Below are 22,176 nucleotides of genomic sequence, written 5' to 3'. Positions count from 1 at the left end.
TCCCAGGCAGGCTGCTGTAGCAGGTCTGAGTTGCAATGTTCCTGTTCACCTCAGCTGGGCAATTTCCTCACTCTGATGGGCGCCACTAAAGCGCTCAGATTGTTTAACATCCTATGCAAATTCCTGGGGATGAATGCTCCAATCTGCCAGCACACAGACAAACAGAAATCAGCAAAATCAGCAATATGCTAATTCAGCATGATGCTGAACTTAATGCAAACATCCCTAAAGGTATTCAACAGAAGATGGGAAGCAAGACAAATCTGGGGACTGTAGCATGAGTTACAGCAGAAGGTCCACATGATGATATTCAAAACAGAAAACCTCACTCCACAGACTGTTTAGGATCTGAAACAAAGAATCTTTACCTCCTCCTAAAAAGACCCAATAAAACAAAAACCCACAGAAAACCTCCTCCAGCCATGAATACATCCTAAAGTTGTGGCAGACATTCAGTACTAACAACCTTGAACCTTCTCCCCCACAAATTTAATCTCTGCAGAGTGAAACAAATATTAATAATTGAAAAGTACACAAAGTGATTTTGCTAAGGGGGTAATTAGCAACTTCATTTCAGTTCAGCAGCTGATTTTGAGTTGGCTTTAAACCAACAGGAGCTTAAAAGAACCTATTACAGGGATAAGTTTCTGAATAAACTTGTGAGTTACTTGCTGCAGTTTGATGTGGCCCTCAGACTTCAAAGGCCCCTTTCATAAGAAAACAGGACAAAGACAGAGAAGTCTTTATCATCATTTATGGTAAATAAGAGACAAATCCTCTACACACTAGAAAGCTGATGCAAGGAAAAGACTGAGCTTTGCATGAGCTTCATCAACATTTTAGGAGCCCTAAATTATCCAGTAGTTTTTTGATTAGATGATGCCAGTAATTTGGAAAGGCAAGTAGTCCAGGAGCACAGAAGCACACAGATAAAAAGCCTCTGCTACTTTGCTATCAGCAGATGTTTGTGAGGACCCATCACCAGACTGCAGAGGAGCACGTGCCCAAGCATCTCCTGACACCTTAGGTGAACAAGCCAGGGTCTCCATCCTGGGCACACACAGCTCAAACCCTCACAGTGCCCTCCTGCTCAGCCTCAGTGATTCCCATTGCCCTAGTCATGGACATACAGGCACAACTGGCAATCCCTGGCATCTGGGTTTAGAGGAATTGCATGTTGAAGTCATAGCACCAAATACACACGCTGCTGACAATTAGGCCATGCAGAAACATAAGGAATACCCCCTCAATAGAATTCACTGACAGAAAACCAGCAAGGACATACAGCTTAAAATTAACATAGTGTGAAATGAGAAGTACAAGCCCTTAAGTGGAAAACTGCCAAATGTAATTTTCACAATTACCATTTAATTTAAGAAGCAGATCAAAAGGAGCGCATCATTTACATTTTCAAACATTAAGTTTTAAAGATCAAAGACCTCTAGTATTTCCAGACTGCATATATGTAACTTGGTTCCAGTAATGAATCTATGCAGAGGGAGAGCATGAGCTGCTTGTTTGCTCTATGCAGCAGTTTCCCCATCGTCTGTGACTGCAGCATGTGATATCTGCAACAAGCATCATCAGCAAGCTCCCACTGACCCTAAAATATGAATTGAAGCAAGGGGTTTTATGGCCTAAAACAGCATTATGCCAATTTTCTGACTGCTGAACACTCTCCCTGAAACTAGCCATTGCTTCAGAGATTTTTTCACAACTGCAGCCTGACAGCTATGACTTATGCAATGTTCCAGAGGTCATTAAAGATCCCACATTACCAAAACTGTGTTCTTGTGACAGTGCTGTAGCCTAATTATGCTAAAAAGTTAAATACAGAGAAGTGCACTATGCAAATATTCTGAACCATGTCACTTAAATTTCATGTAGCAATGAAACAACAGCAGCAGAGGCAATGTTTTAGCGACCACTGGGAGCTACTGCAACAGATCCTGGTCAAATTCACTGTAAAGTAGAAAGTGTCCTGGAACTCATAACCAGGAAACAATTGAACTTTTAGTTCATACTGAAACCTCATGGCTATTTCTAAGCACTTCCCAAAAACCCACAGCTCAGAATCCAATATCAAAACCAGATTTTTCTTGGCAGAAAACCAGAGAGCATCATTACCATAAAACCTATGCTAAAAAAGACATGATCATTTAAACAGAGCCAGTAAACAGGAGCTGCTGGTGGAAGTTGAGATGATGACCAAAACTTCTAAGCTGAGGCACCACCATGCATCTAATGGGCAGCTGTGTTCAGTACTTGATTGCTGGTGCTACCATAACCTTCAAACCTCAAATCTTCCTTCTTGTGCACCAAGATTGTCAATACATCACACTGTCTATCAGAGTGGTCCCAGGCATGGGATGGATTTTTAGGTGCATATCCCTTATGTTCCTATTTCTCTTCCAAATCCCAGGATTAAAACCACTTGAAAAGTAGACAGGAGGGGATACATAATACTAACATTTACACAGAGACTTTAATTCTCATAATATGTCATTAAGATCTAATAAAGGAAAGAAAAGGGCACATGAAATCCACAAATCTCTAAACATGAACGGGTTTGAAGCAGCTTTCTCAAGAACAGCTTTTCCAACAGACACTTCTCATGATAAGGATGATGCATTCCCTAACTAAGACTATAAAGCTCTTGAAAGGCTGAAGAGACATTGTATTTTAACAATAGCTGAGGCACCTGTGTACTAGTACTTTGGTAAACAGGTCTTCCTGACAGATAAAAGCACTGAAGCAAGTTTCATACTTCATATCTTCTCTCACAAAACATTAAAAAAAAAAAGTGAGCAAGATCCAGGCTCTTTAGATGAAGAAACAATGACCTATGTCTGGCTTCAATTAATGCATAGCAATCTACGCTCAAAGGATATTTATATTGCATAATGCTGTGGGTATTCTTGCCAGACCTATACTGGCTCACAAGGACTTCTGTGTGTCAGCAGCCATGCTGCTTCCAATTTCCAGCCTACATCAGGTAGGCAGACAATATCAAAGCATGTAGAAGTCTCAGTTTTCAGCTCATCAAAAATTACTACCACTACATGCAACCTAAACAACATTTTATGCATTGGTAGATTAAAAAATTAGTAAAATTGGTGCACTTCACATCTGCCTCCACTAGCAGTCTGCAGAAAAGTGCCCCTGCCCAAATGGGAATACATATTTCCTGCCTCCAGGAATAAAAAAACAAAAAAAAAACAAAAAAAAAAAACAAAACAAAAAAAAAAAAAAACAAAAAAAAAACAAAAAAAAAAAAAAAAAAAAAAAAACACCCAAAAATAAAAAGACATATACACTACTTTACTTGAGTGTAGAAACACTGAGGTTGAGATGAGAAGAACCTGGAGATCCAGATTTCATCTCCACATCCTGCCCCCAGGATCAGTGGTGTGTGTTCAGCTGAGTGTGCACAAGATTCACCTGTCCCATACTCCAGAACAGTGCAAAAATAAAGGTAAGACATGGCCAAGCTACAGCCACAGCACAGCTGGGTTAGAGATAACACTCTAAGGAAACAACAAAAATAAGAGGAGGGTGAGGAAGGCTGGCACACCTTTATGAACAGCCAAGACACACCAATATCCTCTCCTCATTCCATTCCCCCATATCGGAAATGTAGCGTGACAAAGAAGTTTTCCACCTCCAGAGAGACATCCTCCTCTATCCTACCTCCTCAGCTAATCACAGGGGGAAGAGAGAATAATCAGATGAGTCACCACTGGAAATGTGCACGGCTGGATCAGATCTAAGCCACCACTGCAGCAGACACAGGAAACAGAACTGCTGCCAGCTTCATCCCAGCCACATCTGCCACGCTGCTGGGAGCCACCGCTGCACTGCCACAGCCCGCAAGGGTCCTGCAAGAGACCTGCCTGCCTGCACACGCCAAACCCTGGTGCTGAAATGTGCACGGTAAATACCCTGTGTTCTGACAAAAAAAATTAACCATTGCACTGAGAATCACACAACAGCGTTATCTTCCTTGACTATGGTATATCTAAGTATGTTTAGGGAAAGAACATTCGCGTTTTTACCATCATTTCCAAAGGAAGAGAGTTTTCACAAGGAAAGATCAAAGATTCTACTGGGAAATGGATTGACACAAGATTTCAGTTACCACAGTAAAGAAAAAAAAAAACTATTTTAGAAATTCTTAGCTTGGAGGTAAGAAAGAGAAGAAAAAAAAAGGAACACATAAGCATTTTTCAGTCAGGTATAACAATAGGCTTCCATGTTCCATGGTAAGTAAAGCAGATGAGATACTAATTTTAAAATATGTGAAAAATTAAAATAACTGTAGTAACACATTCAGAAATTTAGAATAGTCTGAGACCGCATTCCCCCAATCTTTTAAATGGCTAAATGCAAAACAAAATGCAAAACACCAGAAAACAACAGATTGAAAAAGCTGGCACATTCTATGAAATTTCACTATTTAAATACTTACAAGGTGAGAAATTAATGAAGGAAAAAGTAGTTATTTACAAGTAACTTGAGGTGCACATTTCTCCTCGTCCCTTTCCAAGCCTCTCTTCTCTATCATGTCTTCGGAGCGCACAGATCCCAGCCCTATTCCACTGACACCTGACATGCAGACCTTCCTGGAGTCTGAGATCACTTTGCCAGACCTACCCCAAAGACACAGAGGACTTTGGGATTTTATCAGACACATGAAAGCTAGGTCATTAGTGAGCAACCCAGTCTGTGCATTTTAATGGGGATTTGGCTTTGAAAACTTCATCCACACGTAAGACTTGTAGGTGTGAAGCAATACCCTCTTGAATAATCATCAAGTTGATGTTTATTATATCAGGGAATTTTTTTTTCCTCCACAGCATCAGGCAAATGTCTGTGAAAGATATCCATCTGTACCTGGAGCTCATGCCTTCATCCTCACTCCATTTCCATTCAGTCTGAATAAGATCAACTACAAGCAGCCTTTTTATTCAATATTGAGAACTCACAATGAAGATGCCCACTTGACATTCAAAAAAAACCAATAAACCAAATTCACCCCCCATACACACATACACACCAAGGTGAGACCCTTGCAGTTAGTTAAGACAGTCAAATGTCAATTTTTTTTACAACGCCTTATATTTGCAAAAGAACCTGCAACCAAATGTCTGGCCCTGTTTCATTTAGGATTACATTTTCAGGTGCATCAAGTGCCAATGGCACTGTTTAGGCAAACAGAGCATGGTGACACACGGAAGAAAAGGTTTTTCCTAGAGCAAAAATGTAGTAATGCCTTTGTCCCCTGCTTCACCTAATCCTAAATAGTTTCCAAAGAAACATTTCAAGGCAGTGCAACAGGCAATGCTACAAAACTCCTCCAATGCTGTACTGTCAAACCTGGATCTTTATTTTTTCCTCCTCCACAACCACTTTGACATCTGGCTTCAGAGAATCATTAACGTTGGAAAATATTTTTAAAGATCATCAAGCTTAACATTCTGCTTCTTTCAATGCCAAATGAATAGAAATTGGATACTTGTTTTTGGAGGCATCAGCAAATGGCACAGTACTGCCATGACTGACCCAGGCTATGTGGCTACCACTGGCAGAAAAACTTGACACAGTGCATCCATCCACCTCTTCCAGCATCCCCAAATTCTGACACCAGCTGCACAAAAGGCATGTTGGAGCCCCATGGTGTACTGGCTGCTTTTTCATCCACTTCCTTAAACTAAGAAGAAAAAACATCCCACACTTGTTTCTGCTCTTTACCACATCTTGATTTATTAGCTGACATGGTCATTTGACCACACAGAAAATCTCAGATCAAACTTCAGAAGCTAGACTTCTCAATTCCTTCCTGAAGGAAAAAATAATAAACAAATAACAAATAGCAGGGTCAGTAAAGCAATTCCAGGTAAGAATTTACAAATAACACTGGAAATGGGTTTTGGGATTAGATTGCCCCTGCAAAGGGCAGGTGATGATGACTGCAGAACTTCTGGGCAAGATATCCCAGTACCTCTGAAGGACCATCTCCCAACCAACACAGCCTCAGTGAGACACAAGGACTGCTTCTTCCACAGTAGAAGTCAGTGCACAGGCTTTGGCTCAGAAACTCCTGGCAGAGTTTCTATTTAAAACAGCTCCAACTGTATTTACAAACCTTATGAAATTCATCCAGAAGAAGTTATTTATGGCTGGAAGCCAGCCTCCCTAATCCAGGTGTCTAGCCTTTACCTCGACCCTGGGCACCTAGCAAACAGCTCCTGAGTCATGTAAGGAAGAGAGCCAGGCAATGGCAGAAGCAGCTGACTTGAGAAACCTCCAGGGAGAGAGATGGCTTGTCTGAGTTCAGGTGCCTGCCTCTCTTCATCCCACCAGTCAGCTGCAGCCCAACAGCGAGCTGCTGCCACAAGGCCACCCCATCAGCACTACCTCTTCCCTGGCTGGAGCACTGGTCTCCTTCTTGCCTTTCAGGAGCCAAGCAAATACCAAACACCACAAAACACTCTGATTTTCCCCTGAGCCACCTCACCAGAGCATCAGAGGAACACCACTGACACAGCAAAAGGAGGCAGGGGAAGCACGGGCCAAGCACGGGAGTTTCAATGACACCCTGCTGGGATAACATCTCAGCACTAACACAAAACCACATTGTCGTGGGATCTGCTGGAGGAGGACAGCTCGGCCCAAACAACAGATTTCACTGTTTGTGCTAGCTGAACTGATCTCAGCTACACTAACTCCTTTAAATCTGTGATACATTACAAGGATTTTGACTTTTTTGGCCAACACAGTAATAACTATTGCCCAAAGTTAGTATATTGTGTTCTTTTCTAATAGTAACAACTGAAAGCTGAATCACATCCAGAAACAAAACTGAGAACTTTCACATGAGCTGGTACTAAAAAAATGTGCCAACATTTGCACAACGTGTGCCAACACTGGCAAAAAAATATAAAGCAAGTCTTATAATCTTCATGCCCTTCCAAGATAATCCCAGATGTTTTGTACCACAAATGGAAAACACTGCTGAAATTAGGTTTCTCTATTCAATAAAACACAAATGAAAGTTTTACAGCTAAGTATCCAATTGGAAGCTAGCATGCTGTGAGTCAGATCCATACATCTTTCTTTTCATTGGAAAAATAAAAAATTAGCACTAATAATAAACACTAAATTCACAATACCTTGCAGAAGCTCACAGCATGAAGAGCAACAGAACCTATTTTAAAGCAACTTATTCACTACATTCCTTTAAAGTTAGGTTTTCACTTGGATTGACAGCATTCAGAAATGTGAAAAACAGCAAAACCAAAACACTCCTCCCAAGATAATTTGGATAATAAGTGAGGTGTGTCAAGCACACCTTAGGCCAGCAGAAGCATTTCTAGTACACTGGGTCTGGGAGCACATGCTGTTTTTCATTAAACTGCTGTAGCTGGAAAGCCTGTTTAGAAAATGATAGTTAAGAGCTGTATTAGTCTTGTTAAGCAGAAAAGGTCGGGGTTTGTTTTGTTTTTAAAAAATGTCCTGCAGGAGTGGATAGAGGAACTTTAAAGTGGAGGAGTGGTAGGTACAAGAAACAGCTGCAATGTATCTGGTTCTTAAAACACAATAAAACCCAAGTGTTTTCCAAAGCTCAGCAAGGTCACTGTCTAACATAATATGCACAAGTGCTCATTATAAACTTAAAAATTTAGACCAAAAAAAGCACCTGACAAAGAAAAGGTGATAAAAGTGAGTCCATAGTAGTGGGGGAGGAGGGGGCAATGCATGCTAAACATGGAAATCATTATCATCATCTCACCCTCTCCCTAAACTATGGGCAGAAAAAAATGCTTGACCCACAAAACTGCAGAAAGGATCAGGACACAGTTCAAAAAAATAAACTAAAGGACAGGAGAAAAAACAAAAAAAAACGTAATGCCACAACTAACTCTAGTTGCTAACCACAAAATACAGACTGGAAGAAAACAAAAGCCTGGTCAGAATTGTCTGCAGTTCCCCTTAAACTGCAATGCATTTCCCCAGTATAGAAGACATATCCACTTCTACAGTCAACAAGTGAATTCTTTCTCAAAGTGCCTGCAGATGCTGCTTTCATGCAAAATTTTAATACAACGCTCAAAACTACAAAGAGAAACTTCATAAAGGAAACTGCATTGTGAACTCAGCTCAAAGCTATGCATGCCCATCACACAGGACTATGTGAAGACAGATTTTTGATTATCCCTGAGAATTTCCAAATATAGACTTGAAAATATATAAACCCACCTTGCAGAAACCAGGAAATAGATTTTACTCTCTAAGCAAAAATTAGTCCCCTTTTCCTCTCAAACATATTACAGACACCTTTCCTGAGATCTGGAAGCAAGGGGACAAAGAAAGAGAGAAAAGTGTTCAGCCAGATCAAAGGGCATTACTGTCACCCTCTCTCTCTAACACATTGTTGCTAGCCCTATTATGTGGCATTTTACCACAGCACTTTCATAGTCTGCAGGCAATGGAGAGAATATTATTTCCAGGATTAAAATTCCCACAGTATTTAGTTCACAACATGCACATTTATACATCAATTAATATTTATACATCAACTAGATACACTTAGATGTATTCCATGAAATACACATTGCCAAGAATATACACACAGTAATAAAATATTGATGCATCCACCTAAAGCAGGGTTAAATACACCCCTTATGTAAACGTGAGCCAGGACTTTGGCAGCTGTGCTGTAGGAAGTTCTCCAGAAACCAGCCCACCCAGGTTTTATGACTTGACAGAATTACCCAGTATTAAACATGGTTTAGGGAACAGAATATATAGATTTTGCCTTCTCATTCACACATCTTTTATTCTAGCACTACTCTTTTTTTCATACTGATTAGTTCACCTTAAATAAAGGTACCTAAAAGAAGAGGATTTGAACAGTGAAATTAGTCTTCTATTTCCACAGTTATTCTTCCCATACCAGACTCTATGCATTAGATTCATGCTTGGGGGAGAAACAAAACAAAATAATCACTGGGGTAAGATCTCTATGCAAATACAGGGAAAACATCACTGCTAGACCTCTAGCTGCATTTGCAGAAGCCATGAAAATATACAGGAGAAATGCAAACTCCAAACAGCTTCAAAAAAAAAAAAAAAAAGAAAAGAAACATTTGGTGACCACATGTCAGAGACCATTCCCTGAATTTGATTGCTGTACTGTTGTTCCAAACCAAAAGATTTCAATAAGTTGTCCTGATTCTCAAGTTTTATCCTCAAGCAGACTCTTTCTATGAAGTTACTTTGCAAATCTGCTTTTTCAATTTTCTGAGTAGGTTTGAGAGGATGGGGGCAGGGGGTGCACACACACACATACATATATATAAACTTTTTTTCTCCTGGAAAAGAAAGGCCCTAAGTAATTTCCAACATCCACTGTAATGCAATAATGCATGCAGCTGTCAATACACATCAGCATTCAAAATAAATAATTAAGCAATTTCACTATCTATTTAATGGTCATGACAGAGAGGAGTGGCTTTAGTTGCTGTCCAGATAAGCTGGGCTTCCTTCTGCTAACACTGTCTATTAAAATTGATAAAAACCTTATCTTGCTATAGAAATCTTCATGGTGAAACAGATCTCTCCATCATCACTGGGTAGTGTTTAGCACCAGGAAGAACTTCTGCTGCAGTGTCCCTGCGTGAGGAGCAATTCCAGGATTCCAAGGTCCTGATTCTGACAATCTCAACACACTCTGATGAAATTAGTACCTCTCAGAATAACTGACTTACAACTCCACAGGAGTTATTAGAGAAAGAAATTCAGCTCACAAGAAGAGCTGTAATAATTTGCAATATTAATAGTTACTTGGCTGAATACCCCTTTTTCACTTCAGTGGATTTGTTGAAGTTGCTCCACATGCTTTCCTACAGCTCTGCAGCTTCACTCCAACAATTCATTCAGGCACACGCTCGCTGGCCACCCTCCACAGACTGGATCTGTACATTTGACTACTTCAGGGGGAAAAAAATCCAAGCGTTATTTGCCTCAAGGCACTTTAACTAAAGATTTACAGACTTTGTGGGTCAGGTTTCAAGTTGCTTTAGCAAGCAATTTCGAACCATAGACATTTACCAGAATATTAGAATTTGATTAAAACACAGAAGTAGAATCAGAAGCTGAGACATTTTACAAGAAAACAGCATACACTTCTTTCCTCTCAAACTCTTCAAAGGGCATCACTCCTAAAACAGTGCAGCATGTGTTGGGAGAGAGGTACTGTGTCTCCCCTTCATTCACAAGGGTGAACTTGGTGGTGGACTGCAGAAAGGGAGAGGCAGACTGCCCTCCCACATCTTGAGGCAGGAAAACAGACTCGGCAGTCTGGGATATTTAATAGCTGGGGGAAGAATGCTTTGGTTTGGAGGAACAGCTTTTGGCTTGCTGAAGTTATAATATGGAACAGAACACAGTAAAACATTTTAACCCAGCTATTTCTAGCTTTGGCAAACATGTTCTACCTTTCATAGAATGAGAGAAAATCCTGAGCTGGACGGGACCCATAAGGATTAAGTCCAACTCCTGACCTGGACAGGAGAGCCTCAAGAGTCACATTATGTGTCTGAGAGTATTGTCCCAACATTTTTTGAACTCTGCCAAGCTTGGTGCTGGGACTGCTTCCCTGGGGAGCCTGTTCCATTTTCACCACCTATGGGTGAAAAACATTTCCCTGATAGCCAGGCTAAACCTTCCTGACACAGCTCCATGCTAATCTCTGGGGTCCCATCACCAGTCACTGGAGAGAAATCAGTGCCTGCCCTCCGTTTCCCCTCATGAGAATTTGGAGACTGTGATGAGGCCTCTCCTCAGTCTTTTCTTTGAGAAACTATTGCCAAGTCATGGTATTCCAATGTTTTATTCTCAGCACGCACCATCTGCCCAGCTGAGGTGCCAGGTGAAGGCTGGGTGAGTTTGATCAGCACCACTTGCTCCAGGCAGAGCTCAGAAAGTGCCAAAAGTCTCAGATGCAAGAAGCCAACACCACTAAATGTTGCTGCCTTCTGTAGAAAGGACACCTGAGAAGAGCTTGAGTTTTGCCCAGCAAATGACCATTCCTTCCCCCAAAGAAGCAGACATCCTCAACAGGCAGCTCCACAGTGACTCCAGCTCTTGTTACAGGCAACATTTCCTCCCAGCTCCCAACACATGAAACACAAGAGGTTGGGGACCACAGTTTAAGAGGTCTCTGCACTGTGAAGGCTTCAGACATTCCTTGTCTGCATTATCATAAAATATGTCTCAACATGAACCTGAATTAAAGAACAAAGTCTTTCTTTAAGTAACACCAGATATCAGATGCAATTTTTTTGTTGTTATTATTCTTAATCAAGCTCTTGTGCTTTTTTGGTTAGGGCTGTTTGGAGGTTTAGGTTGCAGGGGGTGGGGAGGCTTGGGGTTTATTTAGTTTTGGGGGTTTTTTTGTTGGTTTGGCTTTCTGGGGTTTTTTTTTTTTTTGTAGCATAAGAACTAGGAACAAATATTTGAGTGAGCCAGTGGCTGCCCTACAGCATGGAGAATTCAGCTGGGAACATGCAGAAAAGGAACCTGACCAGGACACAGTTTCCTCTCACCAAAAACTTCAAAAAATACAGGGTAACATTTTTTGGGGTTTTGGGGTATTTTTTACTCCTCTTGGGATCTGACAAATACAGCTGCTCATTCCTGTTACTAAAAAGCCCTCAGCTTCAAGGTTGGAGTTTTTTTTCTAAAGTCTCAGAGTCCATAAAATTCTCCATTGAAATACAGAAATATGTTAACAAAGCTTTCATTAGCAAAGGGAAAGAGTAACAGTTTACAAAGATATTTTGGCTTGTTCCCTTAAATACATAGTAGCTGGTGTCTGTATGCTTTCATCTCCTCTAATGTTAGGGAGAAGCTGGTACACAAAAACTTACCAAAACATCAGAAGTTCAAGTTCATAAATATTTGAAAATCTGCCTCCTCTTCAAAACTAATTGTTTAATCATTAGGACTCACCAAGTTTCACTGTCATGTATACACCACTTTGTTTCACCAAGACACACACAACCTTGGGACATGCCTCATTACCCTAAAAATATCATTACTCTTCCATACAACGGAAATGGTTAGTCTTGGCTTTTTAATCCATCTGGATGTAAAGCGCAGAGAAACACAACGATTCTTCTGAAACACAAACCTCATTTCATAGGGAAATAAATATTTACATCTTCCTTTAACATTATGGAATTCCTAGCATCCTGTTTATCAATACCTTAAGGTTTGCAAGTTACTCTCTTTACAGTAAAATGTTTCTCCAAGGGGGAAGTTTAAAAGTTACTTTAAAATAAGAACAGCTTTCACATATCAAAGGATAGCCACACAAATTGGACTGGGCAAGGGGGAAGCTGAGCATATGTTTTTTTCCCCCTATACAAACAGTGCACACTACATATATTACTTTGCTAGAGCTCCCACATGCTACTGGCAGGCAAAGACACAAAACCTTTTGTAGGAATGGTACAACCAGCCAGTATCATATGAAATCTAATAATAATTAAAACAAATCTCCAACCCCTTAAAGTAGGATTTTCAAAGTCAACATTACACCTTAATGAAGCTTTTTAAAGCGAGCTTTGCCAATTTAAAGAAAGCAATGTAAGAAAGGTATACGTGAGAGAGGAATGCTTTAATTACTTAAATCCACAGCTAGCTCTTACAGAACTGACACACGGGGAAGCCAGGACTGCTGTAATTACCTACATTAACAGAGGACACAAAACTGACACTTGTGGAGGTCATTCACAATACCCTTGCCTTTGGTGCGCTCACTTCAACATCCTCAATAGATTTTAAGCACTAGATGTCATTGTTTTACAGAGGAAACAAAGAAACCTGAACTCAGGTCTTGACAAGCTTTAAAAGATGAGGGGTAAAAAAGTAACAAACATCCTTTTTTTGAATATTTCCCCCTTCCAAAGTTACTGCGATAGTGGTGCTGACAACACTAAGTTTCACCTTAAATGACTAAGAACAAAGAAATAAGCTTAATATGTTAAAGAACATCTAAACCAGCACTCTAAAGCTCCTCTTTAAAAGCACACCACAACTCGGAGGGAGGCTGTTCAGTATTCCTAACATTTCTCAGCTCCCAAGCCTCTCTCGCCCAGCCGATGCTGCCCTGGTGGCACTCAGGTACATGCAGGAACAACTCTCTCCCCAAGCTGTGGCACGTACCGCCCCGGTGTGACTCGGGGTAGTCACACAGAAACACGGATATTTACGTCAAGCGCTGTGTGCAGTCAGACAGTCATGTTTAAAAATAGGAGGGAAGAAAATGAGTGTTAATTTCAGGCTGCTCTCTGTCCTGAACTCTTTCGAGACAGGAAGGAGTGTCTTTAATTCAGACTGTCTCGGAGCAAGCGCTACAGAGGTAATTTACAAGATGGCAAGAAATTATAAGCCTTAACGACAGGAGGGCAACCAAGCCAGCCTTTAATTTGGATTGCGAGGAGGGGGCGGTGGCGATACTGCACAGACAGACTTCTGCAAGTTGCCACGATACTTTCTAAAAATAGCAGTCCGCATGTGCCCGCAGGGAGCCCAGGTTCGGGGCCGCGTCCCGGGAGCCGCTGCCGGCCAGCGGGGCAGCCCCGCGGGAGCGCGCTGCGCGCTCCGCCGTGCGGGGCTGAGCGGGACCCCGGGCAGGGACCGGGGCAGCGAGGGGCCGGCAGCCAGCAGCACAGAGAGACGCCTCACCTCCAGCCACCGCCGGGCTTCGGCGAACGCCGCCTGGAAGTCGTACTCCGCGTCCTCTCTCCCGTCCATGGCCAGCAGCAGCGAGCGGGGTGCGGCGGCGGCCGCTGTCATTCAGCTGCCTCCTTTAAACGCTGCCCGCGCCGTCTCCTCCCCCTCCGCCTCCTCCCCGCGGAACTCCCCCTCCCGGGAGCTCGCTGGCGCTCCGCGGCCGCAGGAATCCGGAGAGCCGCGGGCCGTGTGGCAGCGCCGGGACCCGCGGGGCAGCCGCACGCCCGGGAGGGGCCGCGCCGCCGCGGGCCTGGCGGCTCCCTCCCGCCGGGACGCGGCGCCCCTCGCGCTCCCGGCCGCTGGAGGCCGCCCCCGGCGGCTCCCGCCCCGGCGCATACCAGGAATAGCTGGGGACAATCGCACCTTTCAGGGCCGGCCCCGCCGCCCCGGCCCCCGCCACCTGCCGCCTCGCCCGGCCGGGACTACCCAGCGCCCTCCCTCGCTGCGGCGGGGCCGCGGGAGCCCTGGGAGCCCGGGCCGCCTCCCTCACCTCCGCACCGATGGGGCTTCCCCGGCCAGCCACGGGCAGCGCTCCCGGGGAAGCGGCTCTGCGCTCCGCAGCGTGTCCCGTCTGGGGACGAAGTTAGGAGCCTTTTCCTCAGCTACGGGGGCGTGAGAGACCCACGCTCTGTTTCCAGCGCTTTTCCTACAAAGTGACCGAGGCGGAGGTGCCCTGGCTGAGCTGGAGGCGCACGGCTCGGCTTCCATGCTTCCCTCCCCAGCCCCGCCAGCCTCAGCTCTGGTTTAGCTCCCACTACCCACACTTGTGCCCATTACTCTGGCTCATTCGAGTCCCTGTGCCCGGCTCAGTGCAACAGATTTTTTGCGACTCCTCCATAGCACGCGCTATCCCAGGCTCAGAGGTACAGCCCGGTCTCAGCACGGCTCCACAGGTTGGGATCACGCTGTGCTGCAGCAAACCGGAGCGCGGGAGGCAGCCGGGAGATGGTTTGCTGGCTGAACAGTGAAATCCTTTCTTCCAATACAGAAGTGGACAAGTGCTAAGCAGAAAAGTTAAGTATCAGGGAAAAGAGCCGTTTTCTAGAATACTAATCCACAGCATTAGGTTGTTGTGTTTTGGCTTTGGTTTATTTGGGATTTTCAGAGTACTAGAATTCATTTTGACATTGTATTTAAGCTCTCTACTCCTACCTGAAAGGAGGCTGTGGCGAGGTGGAGCTCAATCTCTTCTCCCAGGTAACAAGCAACAGGACAAGAGGAAATGACCTCAAGTTGCACCAGAGGAGGTTTAGATTGGATATAAGGATAAATTTTTTCAATGCAAGTATGCTCAGGCATTGGCACAAGCTGCCCAGGGATGTAGGGGAATCACCATCCCTGGAAGTGTTCAAAAAGTGTGCATGTTGTACTTGGGGACAAGGTTCAGTGGTGAACATGGCAATGTTAGTTTAACATTGCGCTCAATGATCTTAGAGGTGTTTTCCAACCTTCACAATTCTATGATCTTTTCCTGCTTGAACTTTTTGTATTATTTTTTTCTTTCCATGTCTTTTCTGTAAGTAAAACTGAGTTGCTGCACACATTTTTTGCTATTATAGCCCATGGCAGAACGTATGTAATTTTTAAAGGACTACTGAGAAAAGATAACTTAAAGCTGTTGTACTACACGCAAATTCACTTCTCCTGAGAGGCTGACTTGGGAACACATCTTGTTTTACAAAAAACCTTCTCAGAATGGAGAATAAGAATTTTAGGAGATCAATAAGCCAAGAAGCTATGAACCATCAGTTTCTGTGGTATATGGAAATCAGTGTTGCTGGTGTTAGACTCAGGAGGGAGAATGCAGTGACTCTTGCTGAAATAAGTTCCACGGGAGAAATTTGGCCTTTTATTAAAGTTACAAATGTATAGAAGTTATGTAGTTAGCTCCTCATCATGGTATGATTTGAGACATCTATGCTATGGAGTCAGCAAGGAATAATATGATAACCAAAGCTGTAATTTCAAGGGGTTTTTTCTTACCCTTTTTTCCTGTTCCAAGCCAGATCAGCCACAAGACCAGATACAAATGAAGAATCTGCATTTTTCTTGAGTGGGAAGCCTGAACATCAGAAAAAACCCTCTCATCTCACTATTTAACATCCATGATTACAAAGCTTAAAAATGTCTAAATAAAACATGTATCAGCTACTGCTGCTGGCTGACATCAGTTTGCATTACCTGAGGTTACCAAACATTTTTCTGGAGAACTACAGCAGCCTTTCTCAGGTTTTTAAGGACTTTCACTTCATTTAAGAGTACAGTGCTTGTCCCTAAGTAGGAGAAAGTAACTAAGAATTCTATAAAACAGGCTTCAAAAGAGGTCATGTTAAAAAAAAAAAATCACATTTCTCACTTATTTCTGGTTGCTTTATTTCACTTCATAACAAATCAAGTCACTTTTCTTACAAATGAAGAGTTTAATGTTTTAGATCAAGTAATTCAAGTAATTTGAGTAATCATGTAATTTGATTAAGTGTTTAAGTAGACTGCATGGATCACAGCAACTTTCAAGTCGAAGTTCCTCACTAAGTAAAAAAAGTTCCAACATGTAAATCTCATCCTCAAAGTGAATTTTAAATCAACTGTCACAGATAAATTATCTATGTGAGCCTGAGCAACCAAAATAGTTTTATTATTCCTTTGCACTAACAATGTAAGTCACCAGAGTCCTAGATCAGAGAAAGATTACATATACCAGATATGACTGCTAATTGTTGCTGTCAAAAGTAGCAAACGTAATATTGTTCTACCAGACAAAAATAAACCCTTTCAATGTGTGTGTTCCTGGGGATAAATCAAGCAACAGCTTATGTCATATTCTTTTCAAGAAGAGTTCTACAAATATTTGACACAATAATATTTTCTACCAAGGCAGGCTTCTTTCTTTAAGGGAAGACCGTACTTATTTTGTAAGTGTGGGCTGTTAAGTCTCTTTATTTTCAAACATACATTTCAATGTCAGAAAACAACTTTCTTCTTCTTCCCTTAAATGAATCATGCAGCCATGACTGAAAGGAAAGGGCATTGTACTGGTTATTAAATTATCATTTCTTAACAAAATGTCTGCAAATAACACAGGAAAACTTGCACCAATATACTTAAAAAGCTTGAACAATCCTGACTGTTTAATAGCACACCAGCTCCACACAGCTAAAATTAATGCAAGCGTGGAGCATGCATCACCTCCTCACTCCTACACACACCATTTCCATAAAATGGGGTGTACAGGCAGCCCAGACTGCAGAGGGATTTCCTGCACTGTGTGCCCATGGCCAAGCCACGCTCCTCCACACGAAGGTGTTGAGGCTCTAGCAGGGCTGCACAAGATAGAACATACAGTGTTATTTTCCCACAGAGCTTGAGCTAATAAGCAGAGATTGTACAGCTCATGTGATGATGCAGACACTGGGGCATCACAGAGCCAAAAGCATCATGGGGTCTACAGGGTTTATCAGCCTCTAGCAGGACCTTGCTCAGCTTTACAAGTCAGCCAAGTCTTCATACTTCACTTTTTTAACCCATGTTGTACAGGTTATGTCCATGAGGAAGATATTCCAGCAGCTTGTAGATCCCTTTACTTCCCGTGCTCCTTGAGACAGTGCCAAAGCCTGTGCCAAAGCATGGCCTCACAAGCTCTGGAGGGCTCTTACACTGTACATGCTGGGTGAGATGAATTTCCGCAGTGCAGTCTTTCACAGTTTCTCCAAGAGACCATGCAGTGAGTAGATACAGTTCAGCACAAAAACTAGTGCACCGCTCTTCCTTTGGCATCTCAAAATGTACCATCTTACATTTTAATAAACCAGAAATTAACAGGGCAAATAAAAGAGTGAAACCTTACCCTGCAGAACAACTGATTTGAAGACTACATAGATGCTGAGCAAAACTGCAATACTGCCAAAATACTAAGAATTCTTATTTATAGGTTTTTACTTAAGATTCAAGATGTATTTTTCAGCATGACCACAGAAAATCCCCCCCAAATTTACTATTCTAACCTTATCATGTTTGTCCTAATTTGTCTAGTCAGTCCTTTTACTCAACAAGGAGCTCCACTTCTGAAGGGATTTTGCAATAAACAGCTGCACAAAAACAGAGACACACCATTGATTACTTAAACCCACTTTTGAACACTGAAGATCATATATGATGAGATATTTCTCTAGAGAAGACAATTGATGTATCTTGTTTAACAGCTTTGAACTGCACTTCCTCTCTGTCCTCACCCTCTCCCCTATCCTAAAAGGGCCTTATCAATATTAATTATGGCTTACTTGAAAGGCAATCCTCCAAGTCATCATTAGCTTAAAAAATGCAATTTCCCAATTCAGTGGTGACAACCTTTATTTGATTTTGCTGATATTAGCAAGAAGACAACACAGCTGGTTCGGTTACTAAAGCCTCTGATTTTTATTTAAAAGCAAGTTTCAGGGCTTTACTAATGAGCATGGCAACATAAACCGAGTCTTAATGATACTGCATTTTATTAGGGTGAAAAAGCAAAAGCTTCAAAAATAGAAGCTCATTAGTGTTATTCTTCTCCTTTGCTTTTCCAAGCAGCTCACTTACAGAAAACAGACTGTTGCTGTTACTGGACTCTCCAGGTGACATGTTTTAGACAGACATGCCAACTTTTTCTTTAGAGTGCAAGAGATGTTCTTAAGTGATAAGACAGAGGCCAGGCCTCTTTCTTTTCTATAAAGAAGGAAAACTCCGCCAGAATGCTTCTGGCATAACCCCATTCATTTTTCCTGCAATGACAATTGATAGAGAATGAAAGCACCCTCTGGGACGTGGAGGGCTCAGTTTCCTTTGGCAGTGGGTTTGATTGGAAGCAAACCTAAATAATTCCACTTCAAAGGAGTGAATAAGGAATATTGTTCTGGAATGTCAAAAACACACACATTAACCCAAACCAATCTTCACAAGAATCCTAGTGTTAAGATTGCTTAGCTAAAAAACCAAACCCAAACCCAAAACCAAACAGGAAGATCAAACTCAAAACAACCACAATGTTACTGATTCAGGTATAGAAATTGGTCAACAGTACCTTAAGATCAGTGGGTGGAGTGGGAGGGATGGCACAGGGGAAGGCTATCAGATAGCATTCAGTAATGCCACCTGACAAACTTACAAACTATCATGGCTGCCTTAAAACCTCCAGTCTGTTTGTTGTTGCTAAACAAACTTCATTACAACAATCATCACTTTTCTATCATTTATTTCAGTTAGGTGAGGTACTTCACATTGCTGTATTCAACTGTGTGTGCCCTCCACAGTCCTACCATTTGAATTTCTTAATGTGCCTTTTCGGGGGCAAAAACCCATGTCATTTTTCCACATATAATATAAATAGCAAACATTGGTTTAACTAAAGTTTTTGACAATTTATTAACATTATTAGACTTGAGAAACAAAAGTGAAGTTTTTATTCAAAATGTAAACATTAAGATAATTTTAAAATGTTAGTGCTCACCAACAGTAAGAATAGTCCTTTTTCTGCCTATTTTCTTCCACACATTTATTTTAAAATAATGCACTGAAAAAATGTTTTTTTCACTTGAGTCACCTGAAGAAGTTCTTATAGTATTCTTGCACCATTATAAATAAAGGATGGAGATAACCTCATACTCCAAGTTTTCAGCCATATCACCATACTCCACTCAAAATGTTACCTGTGCATGATACAAATGACAATCCTGCTCTGAAGCAGCTCATCATTATTACAAGGAAATATCACAGATAGTAAGTATCCCAAAACTTTTAAGGGGGTGGAAGGGAAAAAACCCACCACATAAAAATCTTGCACGAAATGCATGCCTGTAGAGAAATACCCAAAGTTGCAGTAGGAACAAGCAGCAAAATATAGCAAGGACAAATGCAAAGTTTATTCCATGTATGCTACAATTACTCAAGATGTTAGGGAAGTATCAAAATTTGTACTATTAACATATGGCAATGGTTTTATTCTTACAATACATTGCAATAGAGTTGCCTCACAGGAAAAGGCTTTTAAGCTGCAGACAGTGCAATTGCATTGAATCTTAATTCTTCTGGGTCACGTTCCATGAATTTCTTGCAAACTTCTATTGCATCCTAGGGGAAAAAAGTACAAAGAAAATCAAAATGAAAAACAATATAAATCATATTTGTTATTAAAAAGCAAACAAAACACAAATGAAAACGAAGATATGCTTTATCCAAACTAGGCCCAAAATGGATTTTTCCATAAAGGTTTCCTAAATAGTGTGACAAACCTACATAAATGGTATTTCTGATGTGAGTTACCATGACTCAAGATTACTTACAGTGTTCATATGGGCAGCCTAAAAGAAAAAGTTTTATGAAGGACCTTTAGCAATGATGATTTTTGTGACTGAATATTACTTTGTGCAGCAGATGTGTTGCTTTTCTGACTTTCTAAATGCATCTCTGAAGTTTGCCTTAACTAGTACTGCAGCCTTCAGAAATTTTTCCTTTGTTTAAAGATGAATCTAAGCTGGGTGGGGTGATTGAAAGATTTTAAGTAATTCCTTCATCTAGCTTTAGGGTGCAATCTGGAGAACACATGTTATCAGCAAAAACAGGAAAAAGACACATAAAGAATAAGGAAAGCTTTATCCAATTTCTTCCCCTGTCCAAGCAAGCACAAATTATTTGCAAACTTTACAGACGTTAGTCTATGCTTCTAGACTACAAAATAATTTTCTATTTTGTTTGTTTTAGTTTCTCTGGTTTCTTCCTTTTGTAATACTAATCCAATCTGGATATCATAAAACTCAGATCTATGCATTGACTTCTCTCAACTTCAACTTTGCATCATTCTGTGGGGATGACAGTTTATCCTCCCAACTCAGTGTATCCCTTTCCAATTATTTTCTGAGCTCATGACACAAAGAAGCACCCAAAAGAAGCTGTGAAAGTAGAGAAGAACAATCATTAGCATGGGTCAGAAAGGAAATCAGCTTCTGTCAGCGTGACACCTATCAAACTATAAACCAAAGGAAAGAGGATGAAAAATTGTAAGTTTTCAGTCTGCTAACTTCTTGTTAGATGTACTAATTGAAAGGAGCAGGAGTATATGAAAATCTAAGCACAGAAGATAAGTCAGTCTGATCTTGTAGTCGACCCTTATGATATTTATTTTACGATACTCTCTCATCCACAGCCACAATGTAAGTGTTCTAAAGTATCTCTTTTCAAACCTAATTTGGCCTCACCGTCCCACTTGCTCTATTCCTCATCCAACTACAAATATAGCTAGACTTGTATAGGTATTTTCATATATCTACTTTATAAATTTTGTAGAAACACAGCAAGAATTTCATATAGCACCATTTAAGGAGGTTCTGTATCCCTACCTCTAAAAAAGAGTCGTCGCTGGTTTCCCCATGGTTTATTGGAAATGGCTTGCGCCCATCTGTTGGAAGACAAAGTGGGATTGAATAACACATTTATAAAATTATAAAAGCTTTGTTTTTTCCAGTTAAAACTATTTAAGCAGATCTTTTGTACTTTGCTTTCCAAAATGCTATCACATTTTTCATAAAGTTCACACATGCAGCTAGATGTTCCCTGGTCTCTCCACTGCTGACTGCTTCTACCAGTATCATTATATACAGTCTATTGCTTTTAAAAAATAATCCAATAAAAACAATGAAATATTTTTCAGTATTTAATTTGAAAACTTCAAAACTGTAAGATGCTGTTGGTTTAGTGGTTGTATAGTACTTCAATTTTCAAACAGAGTAGAAAAATTTCAGCTACGCTTGATGGATTTACACAGACAGACAGCTGAATGTCTGTGGTGTTTGACAGCTGTGATCAGGGACTCCACAACAGACCAGAGTAGCAAACCCACCATTCTGAAGAGTCTGGCATCACTGAAAATGTTTCTGTTATTTAAAATAGATTAGCAAACAAAACCCAACAGCTCTAAATATTTAGTATTTTCCCAGCATTTAAACAGGATTGCTATGGTTATTTTTCTTATATTTTTTTCCTTGCATTTCCAATAGAATAAAGCTTGTCATTCTCAGCATTTAAAAAGGAATTTCATTCATATAAATATGCTTCAGGTTACTTGCAATGAGTTAACAGTATGAAAACTTATGTCAGGTTATCTGAAATATTTCTTTAAAAATACAAAACAAAATCCTTTTGCCTCTGTCTTCCCTGTAAAAGGCTTTTCCCTCCCCAAAGTTGCCACCAAAGTTGACAACACTTCCAAACTACATTTTCCATAACTAAAAATAGATTTGATGTTGAAAAACATTTGGATTTATATGAACAAGATGTTGTTCATTATTGTAACTACCAGGGCTGCAGATACAAGGCAAAACCCTCAGAAAATGCCAGGGAAACAGAACT

General features: G+C 41.1%; 2 protein-coding genes across 4 annotated transcripts in view; both read right to left on the bottom strand.

Moving 5' to 3' along the window:
• The window catches only part of LMO7 (LIM domain 7), a 131,784-nt gene extending 117,934 nt beyond the window's left edge, over positions 1-13,850 (bottom strand). For 2 of the 3 annotated variants that reach the window (XM_059493258.1, XM_059493259.1), the window contains exon 1: positions 13,756-13,847. In XM_059493258.1, the coding sequence (XP_059349241.1) occupies positions 13,756-13,824 (69 nt within the window). In that variant the 5' untranslated portion in view covers positions 13,825-13,847. Of the gene's footprint in view, positions 1-13,755 lie in introns of all 3 variants that reach the window. The other variant, XM_059493250.1, reaches the window with a different exon arrangement.
• Positions 13,851-19,672: 5,822 nt separating this feature from the next.
• UCHL3 (ubiquitin C-terminal hydrolase L3) overlaps positions 19,673-22,176 on the bottom strand; it is a 41,048-nt gene continuing 38,544 nt past the window's right edge. The window contains exons 8-9 of the mRNA XM_059466397.1: positions 21,168-21,226; positions 19,673-19,902 (exon numbers count right to left, since the gene is read on the bottom strand). Of these exons, the coding sequence (XP_059322380.1) occupies positions 19,819-19,902; positions 21,168-21,226 (143 nt within the window). The 3' untranslated portion in view covers positions 19,673-19,818. The remainder of the gene's footprint in view (positions 19,903-21,167; positions 21,227-22,176) is intronic.

This window comes from Ammospiza nelsoni, chromosome 2, assembly GCF_027579445.1.
Source record: "Ammospiza nelsoni isolate bAmmNel1 chromosome 2, bAmmNel1.pri, whole genome shotgun sequence".
In the NCBI taxonomy this organism is placed as follows: Eukaryota; Metazoa; Chordata; class Aves; order Passeriformes; family Passerellidae; genus Ammospiza; species Ammospiza nelsoni.
The sequence above is the reverse complement of the archived record's forward strand: the minus strand, read 5'-3'. Positions and strand labels throughout refer to the sequence as shown.